This window comes from Chanodichthys erythropterus, chromosome 3, assembly GCF_024489055.1.
Source record: "Chanodichthys erythropterus isolate Z2021 chromosome 3, ASM2448905v1, whole genome shotgun sequence".
Lineage (NCBI taxonomy): Eukaryota > Metazoa > Chordata > Actinopteri > Cypriniformes > Xenocyprididae > Chanodichthys > Chanodichthys erythropterus.
The window spans coordinates 30,649,782-30,672,187 of record NC_090223.1 but is presented as its reverse complement, the minus strand read 5'-3'; the positions used below and the strand labels follow the sequence as shown (position 1 = coordinate 30,672,187).

Below are 22,406 nucleotides of genomic sequence, written 5' to 3'. Positions count from 1 at the left end.
AATCTTAATTCAAGGTTTGTCTCCAAACATGTTCAATAAACTATTAAAAAACTGTTTTTTTTTGTTTCTAAGTTCTTAAATATATAAATGCATGGCTAAAATTGATTGACACTAAACATTTGATAAACTGTAGGCCTATGATAAATTTATTTATAATAATATCAGTGATATCATAGTTACTATAATATCATTATATAGTTGCTCAACAGTGAAATACATAAAGGCTTTATATATTGGTTACACTTTACAATAAGGTACCGTCATTTTGATAACAGTAGTTTATGTATTAACTAGCAGTGAACAATATATTTTTAGAAAATGTATTAATTTTTATTTAATACAGTTGTTCATGTTAGTTCACATAGCATTAAATAATGTTAACAAATACAACTTTTGATGTTAAACCTGTATTAGCAAATATTGAAATCAATATTAAATAAGATAAATAAATGCTGTAGTATTTGTAAATCTTGTTCATTCTTAGTTAATGTTCACTAATGTAGTGAACTGATGTTATCAAAATGAAACCTTATTGTAAAGTGTTACCTATATAATTAACAGCTTACAGAACAAAGGTAAAATAACATTTTATTGATGCCAAAGTTACAGCAGTCTGGGTGAAAGAGACCATTATAAAAAAAAGCAAATGGATACAAATTAACTGAATTATAACAAGTAGCTTGTCATTCCAAACCTGTATGACTTTCTTATATGGAACATTTTCAGAAATGTCTTTTTGATCATTTTTCTTTTGTTTTTTTCTTTCTTTTTAATACAATGAATGAAAGTCAGTGATCACCAAAACTTATATATTTGAAAGATTTTAAATGAAACGAGGATAAGTAGCCTACATGAACAGCAATTTCATTTTTTAGGTGAAATATTCATTACTAATCATCATTAGACATTAATTTTTCATTGTACACAACAAACTTAATTAAATTAGAAATTAAATGATGAAAAAGATGCATAATGTGTAACATTAATATCATTTTAAGACTGTTCTACACCTTGGTTTGTGTCTATGTTAACAGATTAAGTCACACCTTTACCATTAAGGGACAATATTTGCCCCCTAAATTGATTTTACCTTTATGAATAACTTAATAAAATAAATAATGTTTTAAATAAAAATGTTCAATAGAGAAATATGCAATGATGATAAAACTAAAAAAAATTTTAAAAAAAAGTGGCTGTGAATGAATCATTGAATCATTCACGATTCGTTCAAAGCCGCAGAATTGTTCGTGAAACAGAGACGTGTGTTGTAGTTCTGCTGTGGTTTTCGTCAGAACTATTATTTCATTGCAAAATAGAGCAAATATTGACAGTACTGTGTTTAAAATGTACGTTTTATTTTTTGACCTGTTGTATAATTGTCGCGTTTGCAGTCATGTGGATATTTGGGAATTCGTAAATACAGGAACTCACACAAGGTATGTTTTTGTATCGGAGAAAGTTTGAGTCTTAAATCGAAATTAATCCATTATCTATGTCTATATTTGTTCTTCATGCGAGTAAGTGCTAAATCCCCACTTTTACAAAGGTGCGTTGTCGAGAACGGCAGTAATTTAGCGCGAGATTCTGCACGCAATCTATCATGTGCATGCTGCTTGTGTGGATACAGTCATTTTTGACTGCAAATGATGAAGTCATTCGATTAAATGTACTGGATTTACGGCATTTTGGCAGTTAGAAAAACATGCTCGATTTTAATATCATTTTATGGTAGAATTAAATGAACTACTCAGCATTTTGTTCGCGTAGGCTACCCCCTTTTGTCACCTCACGTACCCCAGTTTGGGAACCACTGGATTAAGCCATCCTGGTAAAATGTTGGCTTTCTTTTTTGGACCATTTTCACATGATCATGTTTGTAAACCATCTTAACCTGTTAACTGTCACCCCAATTTTTTTTTTACAGACATGAAAATGCACTATCCAAACTTAAATGGTTGTAATTCAAGAATACTTTGGAGTATAGACATAAGGCTTGTCTTGTTTTAAAGATGAAATGTGGCAGATTATTGTAGAAGTGAAATAACTTATGTAAGTGAAACAGAAAAAAGTTATAGAAGTTTATGAAAATGTAAAAATATAATATTTTATATAAAATATATATTTTACAAAACAAGTTTTACTCTAAAACTGCAAGGAAATCAAAGCCAAAAATCTGAACAAGTTGTGTTCCAAATTTCAGGTTGATATCTCAAAAAATGAGCTTTCAGTAAGATTTTGTTTGGGCGCAGTACCACACTTTTTCACTAGATGAAAACCAAGCTCCATTACTGACCATATAAGGGCGCCTCCATTTCCATATATGGTTTGAGTGATCTGAACCATATATTTACATTATTTTCATACAATTTATGAAATAGACATCATATATAGAAGTATTATGGGAAGTTTGGCAGAATTTGATTTGAATTCAACCTCTAATAAACATAAAAACAACATGTACGTGGGTTATAGATTGCCACCACAATCATAAATGTTTTTTTTTTTTTCTATTAAAACATTTTCAGACCTTTTTTTCTCAAAAAAATGAATGGATGTTATCTTTTGATCTCTTGGTATGAAAACAAACATGTTTCAACCAATCTTTAATGATTTTCATGATCATCGCTATTTCAAAATAAAGGTCTGAACATGCCTTATGAGTATGAAAATATGCTTGTTGAAAATCAGTCACCAAATATGAAAACTAGAGATTCTAACCTTTCAAATGATATATAGTTTTTCAAGATTAGTTTAGGTTTAGTGTAGAATATTACTGTTTTAAATATGTAATGGCTGTGGGCCCACCGGTGGGCCAGTGACAGTTAACAGGCTAAACCACTGTACATTTATTTGTACAAAGAAAGAAAGAATGCTGATAGTGAGAGAGACCATCCCACGAAATTCCCTTCCCATCATGGTCTCTGTCCTCGGACCCTGCGCGTCCTCTTCACGCCCCTCTCCACTGATGACGCGCGCGGCTCATTTCCGGCGACCGCAATCTGTTGTTGAATGTACCGTTCTGTCCAGATTCGGGATGGTACTCGTCAAGCAATAGTGAGTAGCTTTTACAGTATACCTGATCTAGATTCAGTTGCGTTATATCGTACAGCACGCGCCTGTCGTTTTTTAAGCATATTCCCATATGGCATAATGAAGGGTGCATTTTAAGCCCGTGATTTGGATGTGCTGGTCGGCGCTAGCCGCTTAGCCTGCCTGATACAGCATTATAGTGTGTTTTATGGACCGCGTCCCCACCAGCGCCGCTGTTCATAAACACATGATAGGATGGGCATTTAATAAGAGTGGTGTTTTGAGCTCAGACTCTGCGGGTTGATAAAACGCTGGTTTATCGTACAGTAAAGCAGGGCCAGCTAACGACACGCCCGTTATACAATCGCTCCGCGATGCAGTGTCTATGATATGAGATGATAAATAATCCTTATCGTTTTTAAACCTCTATTCAATTCTCTTTTCAGCCAGGTGCTGTTGCCATGTTCAGTAGAAGAGGTAAGAGAAAGAGTCTATTAAAATAACCGGCTGCTCTGTGATCAGTGGGAATCTGTGCTTCTGTTATTGCTCAAGCAAATATTTAGACAGCTCCCTTCACTTTTATGGAGTCAGCAGCACCTCTTCTACATTACATTGTTTGTCTCTATTGTGCGGTGAACAGTTGCCATTAGTTATTTATGTAATACCCCTAACCCCCCCTCTCAGTACCAGGTTGGCCAACTGTACTCGGTTGCAGAGGCCAGTAAGAACAACACAGGCGGAGGAGAAGGGATCGAGGTCCTCCGAAATGAACCTTACGAGAAGGACGGCGAGAAAGGCCAGTACACCCACAAGATCTACCACATACACAGGTGAGAACATAGGCTTTGATCGTGTTAAAGGCCATGCTGGTTTCACCTTATCAGTAAGAGAAGGCTGTTATCACAGAATTGTTTTAGCAGTTACACGTACTACACTAGTTTTATGTAGTGAAATATACACTACAATTCAATAGTTTGTGGACTTTCATTTTTAAATGATAGAAATTAATGCTTTTATTCAGCATTAAATTGATCAAAAGTGACCAGTGAAGACTTTTACATTGTTACGAGAAATTCTGATCAAAGTAAATGCTGTTGTTTTGAACTTTCTATCAATGTTCAATCAATGTGCACATTTAAACACAACCGAGGTTGCTTTCCAACGAATAAAAGAATCATAATGAATTAAAAGGAGACAAGATGGAAAAATAAAAACAAAATGAACAAACAATATACAAGAGAGACCCAAAATAACATACTGAAAGCTGCTGTTTGTAAAAAAATTTTTGGTTACAAATGATCCAAAATCAAATTTTGAGCAAGTACATAACCAGCCAGTGTTCAAAACGATCTCCTTACCCTGATTCACAACAGTAAGCTTGTAATAATGTTTTCTAATAAGAGCGGTACTGGTGGTGGGTTTCTGCAGGAAATTCAAGCATGCGGCCGTTGTCTTTGTGTCATTACGTCGCGTTTGTTTACATGAAGGAGTCCCAGCTAGTAGACTGTATCACGTGAGGATGCTGCTGGTAGCAGATAATTTATAGCCTTTTCTCACAGCAGCTGAAATAATTCAACTTATCATTTTGATGGCAGATTGCAATCCAGAAAGGTCCAATGACAACTGGAGATTCACCCGTAGTCGGAACAAAAGTGGCAGACATGTTACTTATTTGTTCAGATGACATTTTCCGATGAAAATCTTATTTTGATCATGCTTTCAAGACTACAATCTGTGTTTCCGAAGTACAGTATCCACACCGATGCGATGATTGTCAGCAAACATTAGATTCATCCGCACTGAAGAGCCGTGCCGAGGCACAATCCACGTAATTGCAGGTTTCAAACAGAGATCGCGACAAAGAGGCAAAACTTACAGACTGCAGCTTTAAGGAATGTTAAAAGCACGGGAGAATAATTATGTCTTAAGATAGGATTTAAAATCAATGATGGATGGGGCACGCCTATGTAAAGAGGAAGGCTATGCCAAAGTTTCGGTCCAGCAGTAGCGAAACTGCGATCACCACAGTTTTTAAGTTTAACTCTGTGGACAGTGAGTAGGCCAATGGCACAAGATCTTGAGATTCTAGTAGGGGTAACCACCTTATTTAAGAGTGGGTGTGGCCATTTGTAAATTGAATGTGTCTGGCTTCTGGTGTCATTCGCTTTCAGTTATTTTTAGCTGAACAAAACGGCTCGTTATGATTTCTTGCCATATTACTTTAATGTATTGTCTTAATTATAAACACGCTGGTTTGTAGGGCAAACAGTTTTACAGTTTACTGCACTTTGAAATTCTTCTCATTATTTCCCTATAGCGGCTAATAAACCGGAAGTCTCGCACATTCACGGAAAATGCCTTACTTCCACATTGAAAAATAAGGTGGATATGGGAGCAATAAATCAGTTTAGTATTAAGGTGCCAGGTTATTGGGTGCTTTGTAGACAAATAATAAGAGTTTGAAGTCGATCCTATACATGATAGGGAGCCAGAGCAAAGGTTCATTTAAAAAATCCTGAAATGAAAATCACGGTTTTCATAGAAATATTAAGCAGCACAACTGTTTTCAACATTGATAATAATAGGAAATGTTTTTTGAGCAGCGTATCAGCATATTAGAATGATTTCTGAAGGATCATGTGACACTGCAGACTGGAGTCATCCCAGAATAATTACATTTTAAAATATAACTAAATAGAAAATAGTTCTTTTAAATTGTCATATTTCACAATATTACTGTTTTCAAAAAAAAAAAAAAAAAAAAAAGCAGGCTTGGTGATATGGTGAGCATAAGAGGCTTCTTTTAAAAACATTGAAAAATCTTACAGGAAACAGTAGTGTACATGGAAGGTCGGGGCTAGTTGTCACTTTTCACTTTCTGTCTTGGCTAACAACAACAACAACATTTGGATATTGCCTAGGGTAGGGCTGGGCGATATATCGCATGCAATTGTCACGCGCATTTCGTCAGTAAAGCCGGTTCCCTGATTACCGCTAAATCGCCATCACCTGCTTTCAAATGGAGCGACATTTAATAGACAGAGCCGTAGTTCACTGATAAGCTACGCAATATCACGTTCATATCGCAGATGAATCGCCTTTGATAATGAACACGATATTGCGTGGCTTGTCAGTGATCTACGGTAATCAGGGAACCGGCTTTACTGACGAAATGCGCGTGACAATCGCATGCGATATATCGCCCAGCCCTAGCCTAGGGAAAAAATAGGCCATTTTCAACTAAAAACAGTTTGTTTGACTCAGTGGGTGTTTACACAACACTGTTTTCAACTAAAAACAGAAAACTTTTTATGCTTTTTGGCCATTCGTTTACACAATAACAGTGTTTTGGGGGCCTGAAAACTGAAAACGAATGTAAAAAGTTTTTGAAAACCATACCGTTATCGTCTCGGTGTAAATTACAGAAATGTGCATGCGTATTACGTGTTTAGTCTATGGGCGCATAGTGTTTCTTTACAAAGTGACATCGCCAACTACTGGCCTGGCAGCATAATACAGCATTTTCACGGATCCATGTGAACGGGGATCTTTTTGAAAACATTGTCGTCTGTATGCAAAACTTTTGAAAAAATTAGTACATCATTGTTGGGTAAACATACGCTCTGTAACAGGACATTTTGTCACACTACAAGGACAAGGCTTGAGTGAAACAATAGGCTCGAGTTTCAGCAATATTTATAAAAAAAAAAATTCATGAATTGCAAAACAGTTTATGAAACTAATAGTAATTTTGTACGTAAGAGGTTACATACAAAATGATTAATCCATTAAAACAGACCTTTATAATACAATTTATTAATACAAATTTTTCATAAAATCTGTCCCCTTTAAAATCTACCTTCTTTAAATAGTTGAACCTGGTCTCAATGTTTTGAACTCGTTCACTTGTTTATCAGACAAAAATATCATGTTTAAAGGATACATTTCTCAAAAATATTCCAACATAAAAAAAACCTGCTAGAGAAAACAAGCAATTGTGTAATTGGTTTTCTGAATCTTATAATTGATATGCATTTAGTCTCCCCTAATATTTTGAATATTAATTTGTCTTTTACAGCAAGGTTCCCGGTTTTATTCAGATGTTTGCCCCTGAAGGAGCCCTGGTTTTTCATGAGAAAGCCTGGAACGCCTACCCATACTGTCGCACTAGTTAGTAAACACTAATTGCTTTGAGCATGTGTGAATAAGTGATTATATACAAATGGGATTGTATGATTCAATCCTTTTTTGCGTTTGCATTTAATGCATTGAGAGAGAAAACAAATACTGATCTATAAAAATATCTGTTCTTTTCTTTCCCACAACTGCATCGATTATGGAAAACCTACAGTTGTTACAGTAAGTGTATTTTTGAAATCATCACGCTCTGAGATCATTTTAGACTGCTCGCAGGTCATTATTGCTGAATCAGAGTTTAGTCAGCATGTCTCGCTGTTGTCTAAAATGATCTAAACACTGTGTATGAAATAAAAACGGATTCCGTTTGTGATGCTCTCTTTTTACTTTTTCAGAATGAGTACATGAAAGATGATTTCTTCATTAAGATTGAAACCTGGCATAAACCAGACATAGGAACAACTGAGAATGTGAGTGCTAACCCACAGTTCATCAGTGCCTTTTCGTGATGCCCAATAACTCTGCTACAGAGTCTTTCAACCAGAGCGTCTTCCACTGGTTTATTGGTCTGGTTGCAACGCCTATGTAATCAGTTAAAAATGATTAATAAAAAGCTGCTGTTGGTTAATTAAGATGGACATTTGATGGATAAACGTATCCCTCAATCAGATTTATTTATTAAATAACATCAATTTTGATAAGACTTTCCGGTGTAATGGGCGTCACCCTCTTAATTACTTTTAGCCACTGTTTCTATGGTTACAGGCATTATTCACAGCTAATGCAAGAATAGAAAAGGGACTTGACTTCAGTTATTCCTTCATACAAATGTTATTTGATCCTGTTTTATGAACACAGCAATTTGAAAGTCTCATTTGTAAGTAAATCTTCATTCTAATGTTTCAATCTTCCTCTTATGCAGCCTCATGGTCTTCCTCCTGAGGAATGGGAGGACATTGAGATTGTGCCGATCGATATAGCTGATCGCTCTCAGGTGGATGATGTGGTGAGTTGAATTAGAAAAGTGCATTTCTGTCTTTGTGTGAAATTGTCTAGAATTTGTTTTACTGATATACAGTGTTATACTTTATCTTCCTTATCTTAAAATCCTGCAGATTTAACTCGCATCCAAACATCATCTGTTGATTCCCTATTTTGCTTTAATATTTCTCCTCTTCCTTCCTCGTACACTCCCATTGCTTCATTTGTCCATCACGATTTCTTTCTTCTCTCAGGACTACAAACCAGAAGAGGACCCCGCTATCTACCACTCGGAGAAAACTGGGAGAGGACCTTTGGGACCTGAATGGAAGGTACACAAACGAGCATATACCGGCACCTCTTAATGGGTGGGATATATTAGACAGCAAGTGAAGATTTTGTTTTCAAAGTTGATGTGTTAGAAGCAGGAAAAATGGGCAAGCGCAAGGATTTTAGCTAATCTGACAAGGGCCAAATTGTGATGGCTAGACCAGTGTTTCTCAACTCCAGTCCTCGGGACCCACTGCTCTGCACATTTTGTATGTATCCCTTATTTAACACACCTGATTTAGATCATCAGCTCATTAGGAGAGTCTGCATGAACTGAATTGAGTGTGTCAGATAAGAGAGATATACAAAATGTGCAGAGCAGTGGGTCCTGAGGACTGGAGTTGAGAACCACTGGGCTAGACGACTGGGTCAGAGCATCTCCAAAACTGCAGCTCTTGTGGGGTGTTCCCGATCTGCAGTGGTCAGTATCTATCAAAAGTGGTCCAAGGAAGGAACAGTGGTGAACCGGCTACAGGGTCATGGGCGGCCAGGGCTCATTGATGCACGTGGGGAGCGAAGGCTGGCCTGTGTGGTTTGATCCAACAAACGAGCTTCTGTAGCTCAAATTACTCAAGAAGTTAATGCTGGTTCTGATAGAAAGGTGTCAGAATACACAGTGCATCACAGTTTGTTGCGTATGGGGCTGCATAGACACAGACCAGTCAGGGTGCCCATGCTGACCCCTGTCCACAGCTGAAAGTGCCAACAGTGTGCATCAGAACTGGACCATGGAGCAATGGAAGAAGGTGGCCTGGTCTGATGAATCACGTTTTCTTTTACATCACGTGGATGGCCGGGTGCGTGTGCAGCTCTTAACTGGGCAACACATGGCACCAGGATGAACTATGGGAAGATGGCAATCCGGCAGAGGCAGTGTAATGCTTTGGGCAATGTTCTGCTGGGAAACCTTGGGTCCTGCCATCCATGTGGAGGTTACTTTGACACGTACCTCCTACCTAAGCTTTGTTGCAGACCATGTACTCCCTTTCATGTATTCCCTGGTGGCTGTGGCCTCTTTCAGCAGGATAATGCATCTGTGGGATGTGCTGAACAAACTGGGATGGGAGGGAAACATTTTTAAATTTGCATTCTCTCACAAAACCTGTTGAGTTTGGACAAACACTTTGTGTTTATTATCCCTCTGGCAGTGGTTAATTGATTTGTGAACTGAATTTGGTGACAGTACAGCATGTTTTTTTTTTTTTACAGGTTTTGCACTTTGCAGATGGTCCCTTCAGCCACCTGTAGATAGCCACAGAGATCAATGTATTTTGTCCAGTGCGGAGGAAGGCTCGTTTTCAAATCTGTGAATTTGTTGCCAAGCTTATTCAGTTCGTGTCTTTCACTTACGTCAAAACCGCGCCTTGAACTAAGCACTGAACATTTTATATTTAAGTCTAAGTTCAAAATAAAACTCTATTAAGTGCTTCATTGTTAACATACAGAGCTATCTGAACCACTGCCAGAGGGAAATTAAACAGGAAGTGTTTGTCTGAACTCACAATAGGTTTTGCGAGAGAACACAAATGTCTTTGCGTCAGAACGCAAAAGCTTTGAAAAATATTTTTTCCTCCCATACCAAATTTTTTCCACCACAATGTCCGTTTAGGGTCTCTGCATTATAAAGGTACAGTCACATTGGCAAAATTTCATGGGCAAAAAAGGTCCATTGTCTTGTCAATAGTGTAGCGATGTATGCAGCACAGCTCACACAAAGGTCACTTTAAACCCAAGCAGCTTTGTTAGTTAACATGGTAAATCTTTTAAAATGCTGCAAGTCAGTGTGGGGAAATCTTTCGCAAAATTCCTGATCGCGTGGATATATATTGAAATGGCCGGATTGAATCCTTGAAAGTTCGCCGGACATTGGTAAATGTGATGACCTAACTGAATCAGAAACTCAAACGTTTGGAAGCAATTCATAAACTGGAGACTCAGCTCTTGATTTCAGAAGATTTTTTTTCTAATTAGGCCTACTACCTTTTTTGTGATATGTTTTATTTCTGCTTTATTGTTTTGTCTTATTACGGTCTTATTTTTTTTTCGAAATCAAATGTTCTCACCTTTTCGAAAACAGAGAAAATGTTGCCTCTGTCATTAATATTTGCATTCAGTCTTTTATGCAAAATTTGTTTAATTTGAAGGTGCCCAAGAATGCTTTTTCACAAGATGTAATATAAGTCTAAAACTCTGTGAAGTTTCAGCTCAAAATACCCCATAGATTTTGTTTTAAAATTTTGGGGCATTATTAACTATACACTGATTTTGGCAGCGCCGCCCCTTTAAATGGCGTGCTCCCAGCCACACGAGCTCTCGACTATATTACAGTGCATTTACAAAGTTCACACAGCTAATATAACCCTCAAATGGATCTTTACAAGATGTTAGTCATGCATACTGTATGCATGCTTCGAATTATGTGAGTATAATATTTAACATTAGTAACATGCTAATGAAACATTTAGAAAGACAATTTACAAATATCACAAAAAATATCATGATGTCATGGATCATGTCCGTTATTATTGCTCCATCTGCCATTTTTCGCTGTTGTTCTTGCTGGCTTACCTTGTCTGTGCACAGATCCAGACGTTTATACTGCCTTTCCTTGTGTAACGCCTTGAACGTGAGCTGGCATTATGCAAATATTGGGGTCATACATATTAATGATCCCGACTGTTACGTAACAGTCGGTGTTATGTTGAGATCCATGTACTGAACTCTTGTTATTTAACTTTGCCAATATAAATTCAATTTTTGATTCTAGGGCACCTTTAAATGCCATTATTTAATGTACAATCCAAAATAGTGATTATCTACAATATCTGTTCCTCATGCATCCATCTCTCTGTCTCTTGCAGAAAGAGCTTCATAATGGTAACTGTCCCTATATGACCGCGTATAAGCTGGTGACGGTTCATTTTCGCTGGTGGGGTCTCCAGGGACGTGTGGAGAACTTCATTCATAAGGTGATCCATCAGCACTGCTACATGATTCCTCATCACCAACAAAAAAACAGGCCCAACTTAATCTTTATGCGGTATTACCGACTTTTGTGCTTCACATTTCTGCAACGCTGCGGAGCAAACGTAAATGTATTCTGGTTTGGTTTTTTGGTTACATAAAGATTAGACCACTGCTGTCAGGTGTTGATAAGTCTTTGTTGTACTTTCAGTAACATCAACCTCATCTCTCTCTGTCTGAGTAGCAGGAGAAAAGGCTCTTCACTAATTTCCACCGGCAGCTCTTTTGTTGGCTGGACCGCTGGGTGGACCTTAGTATGGATGACATTCGTAGGATGGAGGAAGAGACACAGAGGGAGCTGGACCAGGTATGTGTTTCTATAGAAACAATGCAATGCAGTTCTGCCCACAAAAAGCCTTATCTGTTCTTCCATGTGTCATTATTACTAAAAATCAGTTTTTATTTTTCAGATGCGTAGCCAAGGGTCTGTGCGAGGGATGAAAGCAGGCGAGGACTAAGGAGCGTCAAAAGAATAGAAGAAACAAAATAGGGGCTACTTTTTATTTTACTTCCTCCAGTCCTCATGGCCAATCACAACGTGCCACATCATGAAGCCCTTCCGAACGGGAAACTGTCATCCCTTACCCAGGACATGTCCATTACCATGAGTGTGAATGCTTTTGTGCGAATGAGCAGAGTATGCATGTGTATCAGTGGTTTGTGCAGTCTGACTTTAAACCTCATCATTTGCTGCCAAATTTTTTTGGATTCACTTAAGGTATGTTAAGTGATGCCGGCATTTCTTTTTATAATTAAGTATTATAACTGTTTAATGGTTTTTGGTTCATTTTGCAACCATCAGCTTTTTACTGAGTGCGCCAGTGGAGTAACGAATCCCAAGCCCGTTTCGCAGAGAGACTGGGGAAACATTTCACTACATGTATTTTGACCATAAATAAATGACTAAGTAATTTACTTCTTAATTCTGTTAAATCTGTCATGTTGTTCAGGAAATCTCGTGGGAACTTGTATATGCCTCAAGAGGTAGGATCATTGGTGTCGGATTAAAGAAACTTGAGATTAAAGGAAAAAGGCTCAAAGCATAACGGTTTTCTTGTTTAGTTACGGTGGTCTTTTGGTTTGGTTCGGTTCTGCGCTGATTGCAGTGTGGATGTCGAGAGCATTGAACTGATACGGTTTCATTTTTAAACTGAGTGTAAGAGCCTTGAAACCCCTCCCACATTTGGCTGACATGCTACAGGCCACGCCCCTCTGTTCGGGTGGGGATGGTCTGAATTTTTGGAAAATCAAGTTCAATTTACAATACTGAAACAATAAATAAAAGAAAACATTGACTACCAAGAGCTGCTTGATTCTTTTGCACTGTTATTTGTAGTTTATATCAAGGTTCCTTTTAAATCACAAGTTATGTTTTATATATTTCTCTGTATTCAAAGTAACAAGATTCATGTAACAGGCACAATTAATATCTTAACTGAAATGAATTTTGTTTTATTATGCCTCTGTTTTTCTAGTACACTTTCCTGTTATTTTAATAATGTACATGACCTCGTTTCCTGCTCAGTGATTAACAGCGTCCTCTTGAGGTTGAGTTTCGTACTGACGTCTTTCAGGTCCTCGTGGAGTGAGATAGGACTAACTGCAGAACCACAGAACCATACGTGATGACAGTCTGAGGACGACAGTGCCAGACTAACAGCCTGAGGGCGGAAGTGGGCGGAGCCAATTTATCTCCGTAGGCATCGCTCCATTTGGAGCATTTTAAAGTTTAAAACCATGTTAATGTGAAATATTGTATTAAAACGATCTAACTGAAATTATAGATATAGATTCACATTGTGTTAATAGCTTAATCATATACACAATCACGTTAAGATATATATATATAGCCTATGTGTGTATTAAAATCCCCTTGTAACCTTTTAATATTTTAAAAGTTCATAAATTTGTTTTATGTCTTAAATGATTAACTGAATATAAATTGAACACAACAAAGCTTAAACACTAAAATCGATAAACATTTATTAATTTGTCATAAAATATTTTACTTAAGCATTTCAGAATGAATCATTGAATGCACTAGAATGCATGAATTAAACACATTCAGATCCATCAAACCCAAAAACAAAAGATATTTATTTAATTTTAATAAAATGTACTAAAATGTAAGAGCAAAAGCATTATATAGCCACTAGCTGTGCTTTGCTCTAAAAAAATACAAAATCAAACCAAATTGAGTGTAGATTGAACAGCAGGTACATGATGACAAATTAAATCTAAAAAAATAAACTTTTTTTGTAAAATGTCCATATCATCCTTAATTTGAAAGCAAAACACTAAAGGCTCTTTGGCCAGTTGTCTGTCATCATCTGTTTCAGCCTGTGAAAGTTCTTGTTCCTGGTCTTTTTCTTTCAATATCAGAAAGCACAGCTCTTCCACTAAACCCGTAAAGACCTTTGATTGTTGTGCAGCGCAGAAGTCTTCTGTGATCCGTGGTTCCTTCATGAGAGAAGGGTATAAACAAATGGGATGAGATGTTAAAAGTGTATTTAACAACACTTTGTGTTGTAGTCAGGATGCAGCACAGCATGTATAATAAAGTTTTGACATTCTGTTTTTCTCATGTTTATATATTGAAGACTTAAATCATACTCTGTCACCAATGAAATTAATCAGTTATGTTCAGTATAATTTTTTTTTTTTTTTTTTTTTAAAAGGCAAGCAATTCACATGGCTTTTCACGCTACATTTAACCCCGGGTTATCGTCGTCCTAAACACCACTTTTAACCGTGGGTAAAGTACGCTCCACATATTGCTTGTATATTTACATGCTTTTGACAGTCACAGAAACACTGTGCATTGTATATAAATAGAAAATTCAGCATTGGAAAGAAAAAAAAAAAAACAAATGCTGACAGAAAATGCAACAATTGCAGAGCAGAAAATACTGTTTAATTCTTTTATAGTCTGAAATGTTCATTCAGGATAAACTTGATCTATATGTAATGAGGAAGTTGACTATATGTAATGAGGATGTGCAATGCCTAAGCATTTATGAAAACATATTGTGTGCTTTGTTCATCCAATCAGTGACACTGACACTGCAAATAAGGATGTTAACCAGGGTTTAGTAATGTACAGTGCATATGAATACTCAGGATTAATTGTTAACCTCAGGTAAATGATGATCAGTGTGAAACGTGAATCAAGATAACCCAGGATTCTGTTTACCTGGGGTTAACAATCACCCAGGGTTAACTATTTAAAGTATGAAAAAGCCCTCATATATGTTTTTCATTCTAATGAAAAGAGAAGTTCATACATTTTTAAAAACTTTTAACTTTTCCTTTTTTTTTGCTTACCATTAACATGAAGATCCCACACAGCCGGTCAACTGTTTCTAAAACAATAGAATATTATTAAGTTATTCCTGAAAAGATGTGACAGATATAACACACCATCTGTATAAGTAGCTTATGTGTTTATGAAAGTCTTATAAAACTAACCTTGTTTTTGATCAGCTTCTCTTGTTCTGGGGTGATTCTGCTTGTCAATTTACTGCATTGCAAAATCAAAGAAAAACTTAGATATATAACCATAAAAATTGCATAAAAGAAACAAGTTTCATTCTTCTAAAGTCAAAATTACTACTTACTTCATTGCAAAAACAACATTTTAAATTCAGAATACAAAAGAAACGTTCATACCTCCATGAACGACAGTTTTTTTTAAGTGAATTTGAAGCTGTGCATTCAACCTGTGCCGTCTGGTCGGTTTAAGAGCACTGGGCAGTGGAAGTTGTTGCAGCACGTTTTGCATCGCTGTAAATGAAGTAAAGCGGAGCATCTCCCGATACTAATATGCCTCTAAAATCCACAAAAACACTGATCAGTATTGTAAAATGTAACCAATTAAATAAAATACAGTACCAACAACAAGTAAAATAACAAACCATGAATATGTAAACACCCAGGTGAAAAAATACTATAGTAAATACTATAGTGTTTTTGAACCATACTGTATTTACAACACTAATGAATGCTACATAATACTATAATATTAACTATAGTGAACTGATAAACTAGTATAAATAGTATACTTTAGTTTTTACTACAGTAAACTGTAGTGTATATTGTAGTATAATATACCCTAAAATTGTAGAAAACTTAGTACAATATTGGGTAAAGTAATTTGTTTATATTATTATAGCTGCCATATTATCACAGCAACTATAGAATTACCACAATAAATTAATTCAAGTATTTATAGTACTATAGTATGGTTCAAAAACACTATAGTATTTACTATAAATGACTATAGTATTTATTCACCTGGGCGCAAGCAACGTGAGACGATTTGTAAAATATCAAAAGACGTGATAAAGTGACTTTGAAGCCCATTTACAAAATATCTGAGTCATGTTAAGTGTTAACGATCGAATAAATACACAACACATAAACGTGATCGATTAAAAGCACAACACAAAGAAACTTTTTACCGTGTTCGCTTCTTCCGCCATGATTGTTTGCTTGTTTGTCGTCAACTCCGCCCACATCCAACGTGAGACTATTACTCCGCCCACTTCCGCCCTCAGGCTGTTAGTCTGGCGCTGTCGTCCTCAGACTGTCATGACGTATGGTTCTGCGGTTCTGCAGTTGGTTATTATTGCGTGGAGTGAGGGAAAATTTTTATGAATTTCTGTATTCTGTTCACATTCTTCAAAATATATTATTTTGTGTTCAGCTGGAGAAAAATTCATACAGGTTTGGAACAACTTGAGGGTGAGTAAATGACAGAATTTTGTTTTTTTGGGTGAACTGTCCCTTTAAGTCACATTCGATCGATTAGTTTGCTTGTAAACTCATTAAATATAAATATCTCTGTCAGTATGCTTACACAGCACAGTAAAGGTGAGCATGTTCTTTAATGTTAGTTGGTTTGATGGAATTTCTATTAAAAATGTGGGGGGAAAGTAAGCTAGCTGATTGACAAACTAGGTCAATACGCGTTGAGCTTAATGTGAGGGATGAAAGTAGGAGAGGACTAGGAAGAGACAAAAGAAAAAAAAGGGTTAATAACAGATTTATCAAAATGTTGTAATGTTAATAGATGATTATGTAATGCTATCAAGATTATGTAATGCTATCAAGTGGCTCTTGGCTGGCAAAAAAAAAAAAAAATTCCTTGTTCAGAAAACACATTCTGATATTGTCAAAGTTTTAGATGGCGATCATAAACCTGTGATTTTGCTGGCAAAACTACACAGCATAGTTTGGTAAAATTTGGTAGTAATCAATAGTGAGAGAATTTGTCATTTGATGCATTTTAATGCTGTAAGAATGGCAAGATCAAACTAGATTGGTATTTTAGGAAAAAAACTGACTCTAAAAGTCTCTCCACACACTGCACATGCCACTGGTCAAGAGACTTAGCAGAACAGTAAATCTGTTATATTATCAAGATTTTAAGCATTTTAAGAAAGGAAAGCATCCTGCTTAAAATACCTAAATACTAGATTAAATGCAGTCAAAAGTGGAAGACAGAAGGAGAGTGTGATGGATAAGTGAGGGATTATGTAGCATCAGAGAAAAGAAAATGCCTATATAGAGGGATTAAATTATAAAAATAACAAACAAACAAAAAAACAGGTCAGAATTACATAATTTATCTTCATGGATTCCCCCTGAGACAAGCTCTGACTACATGTCTATCATTTCCTCTGCTTCAGCCATGTAGGTCAACCCTTAACATCCGTCATCATTTTCGTCTTATAATGTATTTGATATGTCATCTATGTAGTGACTTACTCTGAAATCATACATGTTAGTTTTACATCCTGGTGTTTTTTTTAAAAGATAATATCTTGGACTTTTCAGTGATAAAAATGTTTGGGCTTTGTCCATGATATCCTTCTTTACTTGGTTTGCTAAGAAATATTAATAAGGGTGAAAATCTTTCAAAAATTTGTAAAAATAAAAATAAATAAAAATTTGGGATCTTAGACTACTAGTAAAAATGCTTCTATTTGCATTATTTTATGCATTATTTTGCAATTTAGTAGATTTTGTTTCATTATACATTATATTACATTAAACAAACTCCACATCAAATGTGAGAGAACTCCAGAGCTGTGCTTGGAGTATTTACGACAGTGTGATTCACTGAAGGAACCTGTAGGGGGAGCTTCGCAAATCTTACTGAGTTCCGCTTTAATTACACTTCCTAATCGTTTGGGAACTGAGGATACTAATAATTGTTGCAGTTTTACAAGTGGAATTTTTATCCAATCTCACCTGATACAAGACATCTGCACAACAGTCTGTGGTCATCGTTGTCTGATTCTCCTTTTCATGATGATCATGATCATGAGACAGATCTGGACTGTAGGCAAGCAGTCAGACACATCCACTCTATGGATGGTCTAGAAACCACTCTGATAAATCACAAGCAGAATGAGGCCTGGCTTTGTCTTGCTACCCAGGAAAGATGTCATCTTGATGGCAGTGTGTCTCTGTACAAACCAAATTTATGCCTCCATGTCAATGTTGCCTTCACACAAATGCAGGTCACCCATGCCGTTTACACTGATGCACCCCATGCCATGACAGATGTTTTCTTTTGCACCTGTCGCTAATGAAAGTCTGGATGGTCCCTGTCTTTTTTGTGACCGAGAACTGGATGTCCATTTTTCCAAAAACAAGCTGAAAGAACATGGACTCATTTGACCACAGCACTCATTTCCACTCTCTTTTGGACCATCTGAGATGAGCTCGGGCCTAGAGAACTCGGCAGATGTGTAGCTTTCTCTTTGTGTAACAGAGATTCAAGTTGTCTCGACTGTTAAGTGACAGCTGTTTTCCAAAGTACTTCTGAGTCCATGTGGTTATATTTGACACAGTAGCATGACGGTTTCTAATGCAATGCCATCTGAGGGCTCAAAAGAACATGCACATTCAACTGAGGTGTCCTACCTTGCCCTATACAGACTGAGATTTTTCTGGATTCCCTGAATTATTTTACAATATTATGTATGGTAGATGGAGAAAAACAAATTCTTTGCAATCTTGCATTGAGAAATGTTATTTTTGAATTATTTGACAATTCTCTAATGACATTTATTACAAATTGTTGAGCCATGACCCATCTTTTCTTGCAAAAACTGAGAAGCTCTTTTACACCCAAATATGATACCCTCACCTATTACCAATTCACCTGTTTATTGTGGACTGTTTTAAAACAGTGCAACTTGGATATTATATAACCTTTTCACTTTTATTTTGCCTCTGTCCCAACATTTTTGGAGTGTGTTGCAGCCATCAAAATTAAAATTTGCTTATATTCACAAAATACAATTATGTTGGTCAGTGAAAGCAATGGAAATCTACGGAAGAGGATTAGGGCCAAGCAATAATAAAAAAATAAAACCATCTCGAGATTAAAGTTGTTAAATTTCGAGAAAAAACTCGTTAAATTTCCAGAAAAAAGTCGAGATAAAACGTTGAGAAAAAAGTCATTAAATTACGAGAACAAATTCATTAAGAGAAAAATGTTGCAAAATTTCGAGAAAAAAGTTGAGATAAAATGTTGAGAAAAAAGTCATTAAATTATGAGAACAAATTCATTAAATTATGAGAAAAATGTCGCAAAATTTCGAGAAAAAAAGTTGAGATAAAATGTTGAGAATAAAGTCATTAAATTATGAGAAAAAAGTCGTTAAATATGAGAAAAAAATCGTTAAATTATGAGAAAAATGTCGTTAAATTTTGAAAAAAAAACTCGAGATAAAATGTTGAGAATAAAGTCATTAAATATGAGAAAAAAGTAATTAAATTATGAGAAAAAAGTCGTTAAATTATGAGGAAAAAAATAGTTAAATTATGAGAAAAAAGTCGTTAAATTTTGAAAAAAAAGTCGAGATAAAATGTTGAGAATAAAGTAATTAAATTATGAGAATAAAGTCATTAAATTATGAGAAAAAAGTCGTTAAATTACGAGAACAAATTCGTTAAATTATGAGAAAAAAGTCGTTAAATTTTGAAAAAAAAGTCGAGATAAAATGTTGAGAATAAAGTCATTAAATTATGAGAAAAAAGTCATTAAATTATGAGAAAAAAGTCGTTAAATTACAAGAACAAATTCGTTAAATTATGAGAAAAATGTCGCAAAATTTCAAGAAAAAAGTCGAGATAAAATGTTGAGAATAAAGTCATTAAATTATGAGAAAAAAGTCGTTAAATTATGAGAAAAAAATCGTTAAATTATGAGAAAAATGTTAAATTTTGAAAAAAAAGTCTAGATAAAATGTTTAGAATAAAGTCATTAAATATGAGAAAAAAGTCATTAAATTATGAGAAAAAAGTCGTTAAATTACGAGAACAAATTCGTTAAATTATGAGAAAAATGTCGCAAAATTTCGAGAAAAAAGTCAAGATAAAATGTTGAGAATAAAGTCATTAAATTATGAGAAAAAAGTCGTTAAATTATGAGAAAAAAGTCGTTAAATTATGAGAAAAAAATCGTTAAATTATGAGAAAAATGTTGTTAAATTTTGAAAAAAAAGTCAAGATAAAATGTTTAGAATAAAGTCATTAAATATGAGAATAAAGTCATTAAATTATGAGAAAAAAGTCGTTAAATTATGAGAAAAAAGTCGTTAAATTTTGAAAAAAAGTCGAGATAAAATGTTGAGAATAAAGTCATTAAATTATGAGAATAAAGTCATTAAATTATGAAAAAAAGTCGTTAAATTACGAGAACAAATTCGTTAAATTATGAGAAAAATGTCGTTAAATTTTGAGAAAAAGTTCGGGATAAAATGTTGAGAATAAAGTCATTAAATTATGAGAATAAAGTAATTAAATTATGAGAAAAAGTCGTTAAATTATGAGAAAAATGTTGTTAAATTTCGAGAAAAAATTCAAGATAAAATGTTTAGAATAAAGTCATTAAATATGAGAATAAAGTCATTAAATTATGAGAAAAATGTTGTTAAATTTCGAGAAAAAATTCTAGATAAAATGTTGAGAATAAAGTCATTAAATTATGAGAATAAAGTCATTAAATTATGAGAAAAAAGTCGTTAAATTATAAGAAAAAAATCGTTAAATTTTGAACAAAAAGTCGAGATAAAATGTTGAGAATAAAGTAATTAAATTATGAGAATAAAGTCATTAAATTATGAGAATAAAGTCATTAAATTATGAGAAAAAAGTTGTTAAATTACGAAAACAAATTTGTTAAATTATGAGAAAAATGTCATTAAATTTCGAGAAAAAGTTCGAGATAAAATGTTGAGAATAAAGTCATTAAATTATGAGAATAAAGTCATTAAATTATGAGAACAAATTCATTAAATTATAAGAAAAATGTCGTTAAATTACGAGAAAAAAGTCGAGATAAAATGTTGAGAATAAAGTAATTAAATTATGAGAAAAAAGTCGTTAAATTACGAGAAAAAATTCTAGATAAAATGTTGAGAATAAAGTCATTATATTATGAGAATAAAGTAATTAAATTATGAGAATAAAGTCATTAAATTATGGGAAAAAAGTCGTAATTTAACAAATTTGTTCTCGTAATTTAACGAGTTTATTCTCAACATTTTATCTCGACTTTTTTCTCAAAATTTAACGAGTTTACTCTCGAGATGGTTTTATTTTTTTATTATTGCTTGGCCCTAATCCTCGTCCGTAGGAAATCTTTTCTTTGTACTTTTGTCAGTTAAAAAAAGGTTCAAGAGAATTTATCAAGTAGATAAAGAGAAATCTTTATCTACTGACTCCATGGGCACCAGACCCATACATAATCCTAGATACCCTGTTCAGAATCATTTAAATAATCACATCAATGCAATTAAGCCTTCTAAGCTATATGAACCCAAACGTACTGGTTATGATGTAATGCTGTTTGTGCTCGTCTTCCATTCGCTACATAGCATTTCAATAGAAACAGACCGGATGTCATTAATGGCTTAGCAAGGTCAGTCCGCACATCTGGCACAGAGGTTTATGAGCTGTTGCCTTTCTAGATAAGGAACAAAAGATGAGGTTAATTGCAGGTAAGGAGATAACTGTTGTTCACTGTATTAAAAGAGTGCAAGGTTTTGGATAGTTAAGACGTATAGTCTTTTTATTGTTGTTGTTGTTGTTGTTGTTGTAAGGCTGCTGGCTGCACAGAGGTTCATCATGGAACAGATGTTTGTTAGAAGTAGCACAGACTTAGCAAACCAGCCAGAGAAGTGTGAGCTGAGCAGATGTGCCATGAAGTTCGAAGAAAAGCATTATCAGCTTTAGTCTGACTGAAAAATCATGGATGTTATTTAAAGTGATAGTTCACCCAAAAGTTACAATTCTGTCATCATTTACTCTGCCTCAATTTAGATATTTGGAAGAATGTCAGTAACCAAGCAGATCTCACCACCATTGACAACCATAGTATTTTTTTCCCCTATAGTAGTCCATTTAGCCCTTGTCAAAGTCGCTCAGATCTTTATTCCTGCTCATTTCTCCTACATCCAACCCATTGATTACGAGAGTTGCTTACCATATAATCTTATAATCATATAATCTTAATATTGTGAAATATTATTACAATTTAAAATGACTGTTTTCTATTTTAAAATATTTGAAAATGTAATCTATTCTTGTGTTGGCAAAGCTGAATTTTCAGCATCATTATTCCAGTCTTCAGTGTCACATGATCCTTCAGAAATCATTCTAATATGATGATTTGATGCTCAAGAAATGTTGTGTACAATTTTACAAAATAGATTTTTTTTTCAGGATTCTTTGATGAATAAATAGTTCAAAAGAACAGTGTTTATTTGAAATATCATCTTGTGTACAATGTTCCCTCTAATTTTTTTTTCTCGCTGAGCAAAACTTTTCTCTATTAAGCGCACATTTTGGCAACCTGAGCAAAAACATTCTTTATATCAGACCTG

General features: G+C 34.8%; 1 protein-coding gene and 1 long non-coding RNA gene across 4 annotated transcripts; one reads left to right on the top strand and one right to left on the bottom strand.

The window, feature by feature from the left end:
- Positions 1 to 2,964: 2,964 nt before the first annotated feature.
- pitpnbl (phosphatidylinositol transfer protein, beta, like) lies at positions 2,965 to 12,798 on the top strand. 3 transcript variants are annotated; one of them, XM_067373321.1, is made up of 12 exons: positions 2,965 to 3,054; positions 3,477 to 3,507; positions 3,715 to 3,860; positions 5,348 to 5,435; positions 7,109 to 7,200; positions 7,382 to 7,443; positions 7,563 to 7,637; positions 8,090 to 8,173; positions 8,403 to 8,480; positions 11,340 to 11,447; positions 11,687 to 11,809; positions 11,913 to 12,798. In XM_067373321.1, exons 3-12 carry the CDS (start codon positions 3,797 to 3,799, stop codon positions 11,958 to 11,960), a joined length of 822 nt encoding a protein of 273 aa, XP_067229422.1. In that variant the 5' UTR covers positions 2,965 to 3,054; positions 3,477 to 3,507; positions 3,715 to 3,796; the 3' UTR covers positions 11,961 to 12,798. The 3 variants fall into 3 exon arrangements, with proteins under 3 accessions (XP_067229422.1, XP_067229412.1, XP_067229433.1); XM_067373311.1 differs by lacking the exon at positions 5,348 to 5,435 and having other exon boundaries at positions 2,971 to 3,054; XM_067373332.1 differs by lacking the exons at positions 5,348 to 5,435; positions 11,913 to 12,798 and having other exon boundaries at positions 2,971 to 3,054; positions 11,654 to 11,790.
- Positions 12,799 to 13,534: 736 nt separating this feature from the next.
- On the bottom strand, positions 13,535 to 16,117 carry LOC137010891 (uncharacterized). The gene is made up of 5 exons (XR_010893417.1): positions 15,963 to 16,117; positions 15,172 to 15,330; positions 14,971 to 15,022; positions 14,827 to 14,864; positions 13,535 to 13,962 (listed from the first exon to the last, which is right to left on the bottom strand). It is a non-coding gene; the product is annotated as an uncharacterized lncRNA (long non-coding RNA).
- Positions 16,118 to 22,406: the final 6,289 nt, after the last annotated feature.

What these genes read in the sequence shown, in the direction of transcription:
- pitpnbl (XM_067373311.1), top strand. Translation starts at nt 3,035, where the DNA reads ATGGTACTCGTCAAGCAATA. An exon ending in AAGATCTACCACATACACAG is followed by an intron (nt 3,861 to 7,108) that starts GTGAGAACATAG and finishes TGTCTTTTACAG; the next exon opens with CAAGGTTCCCGGTTTTATTC. An exon ending in CTTTGGGACCTGAATGGAAG is followed by an intron (nt 8,481 to 11,339) that starts GTACACAAACGA and finishes TGTCTCTTGCAG; the next exon opens with AAAGAGCTTCATAATGGTAA.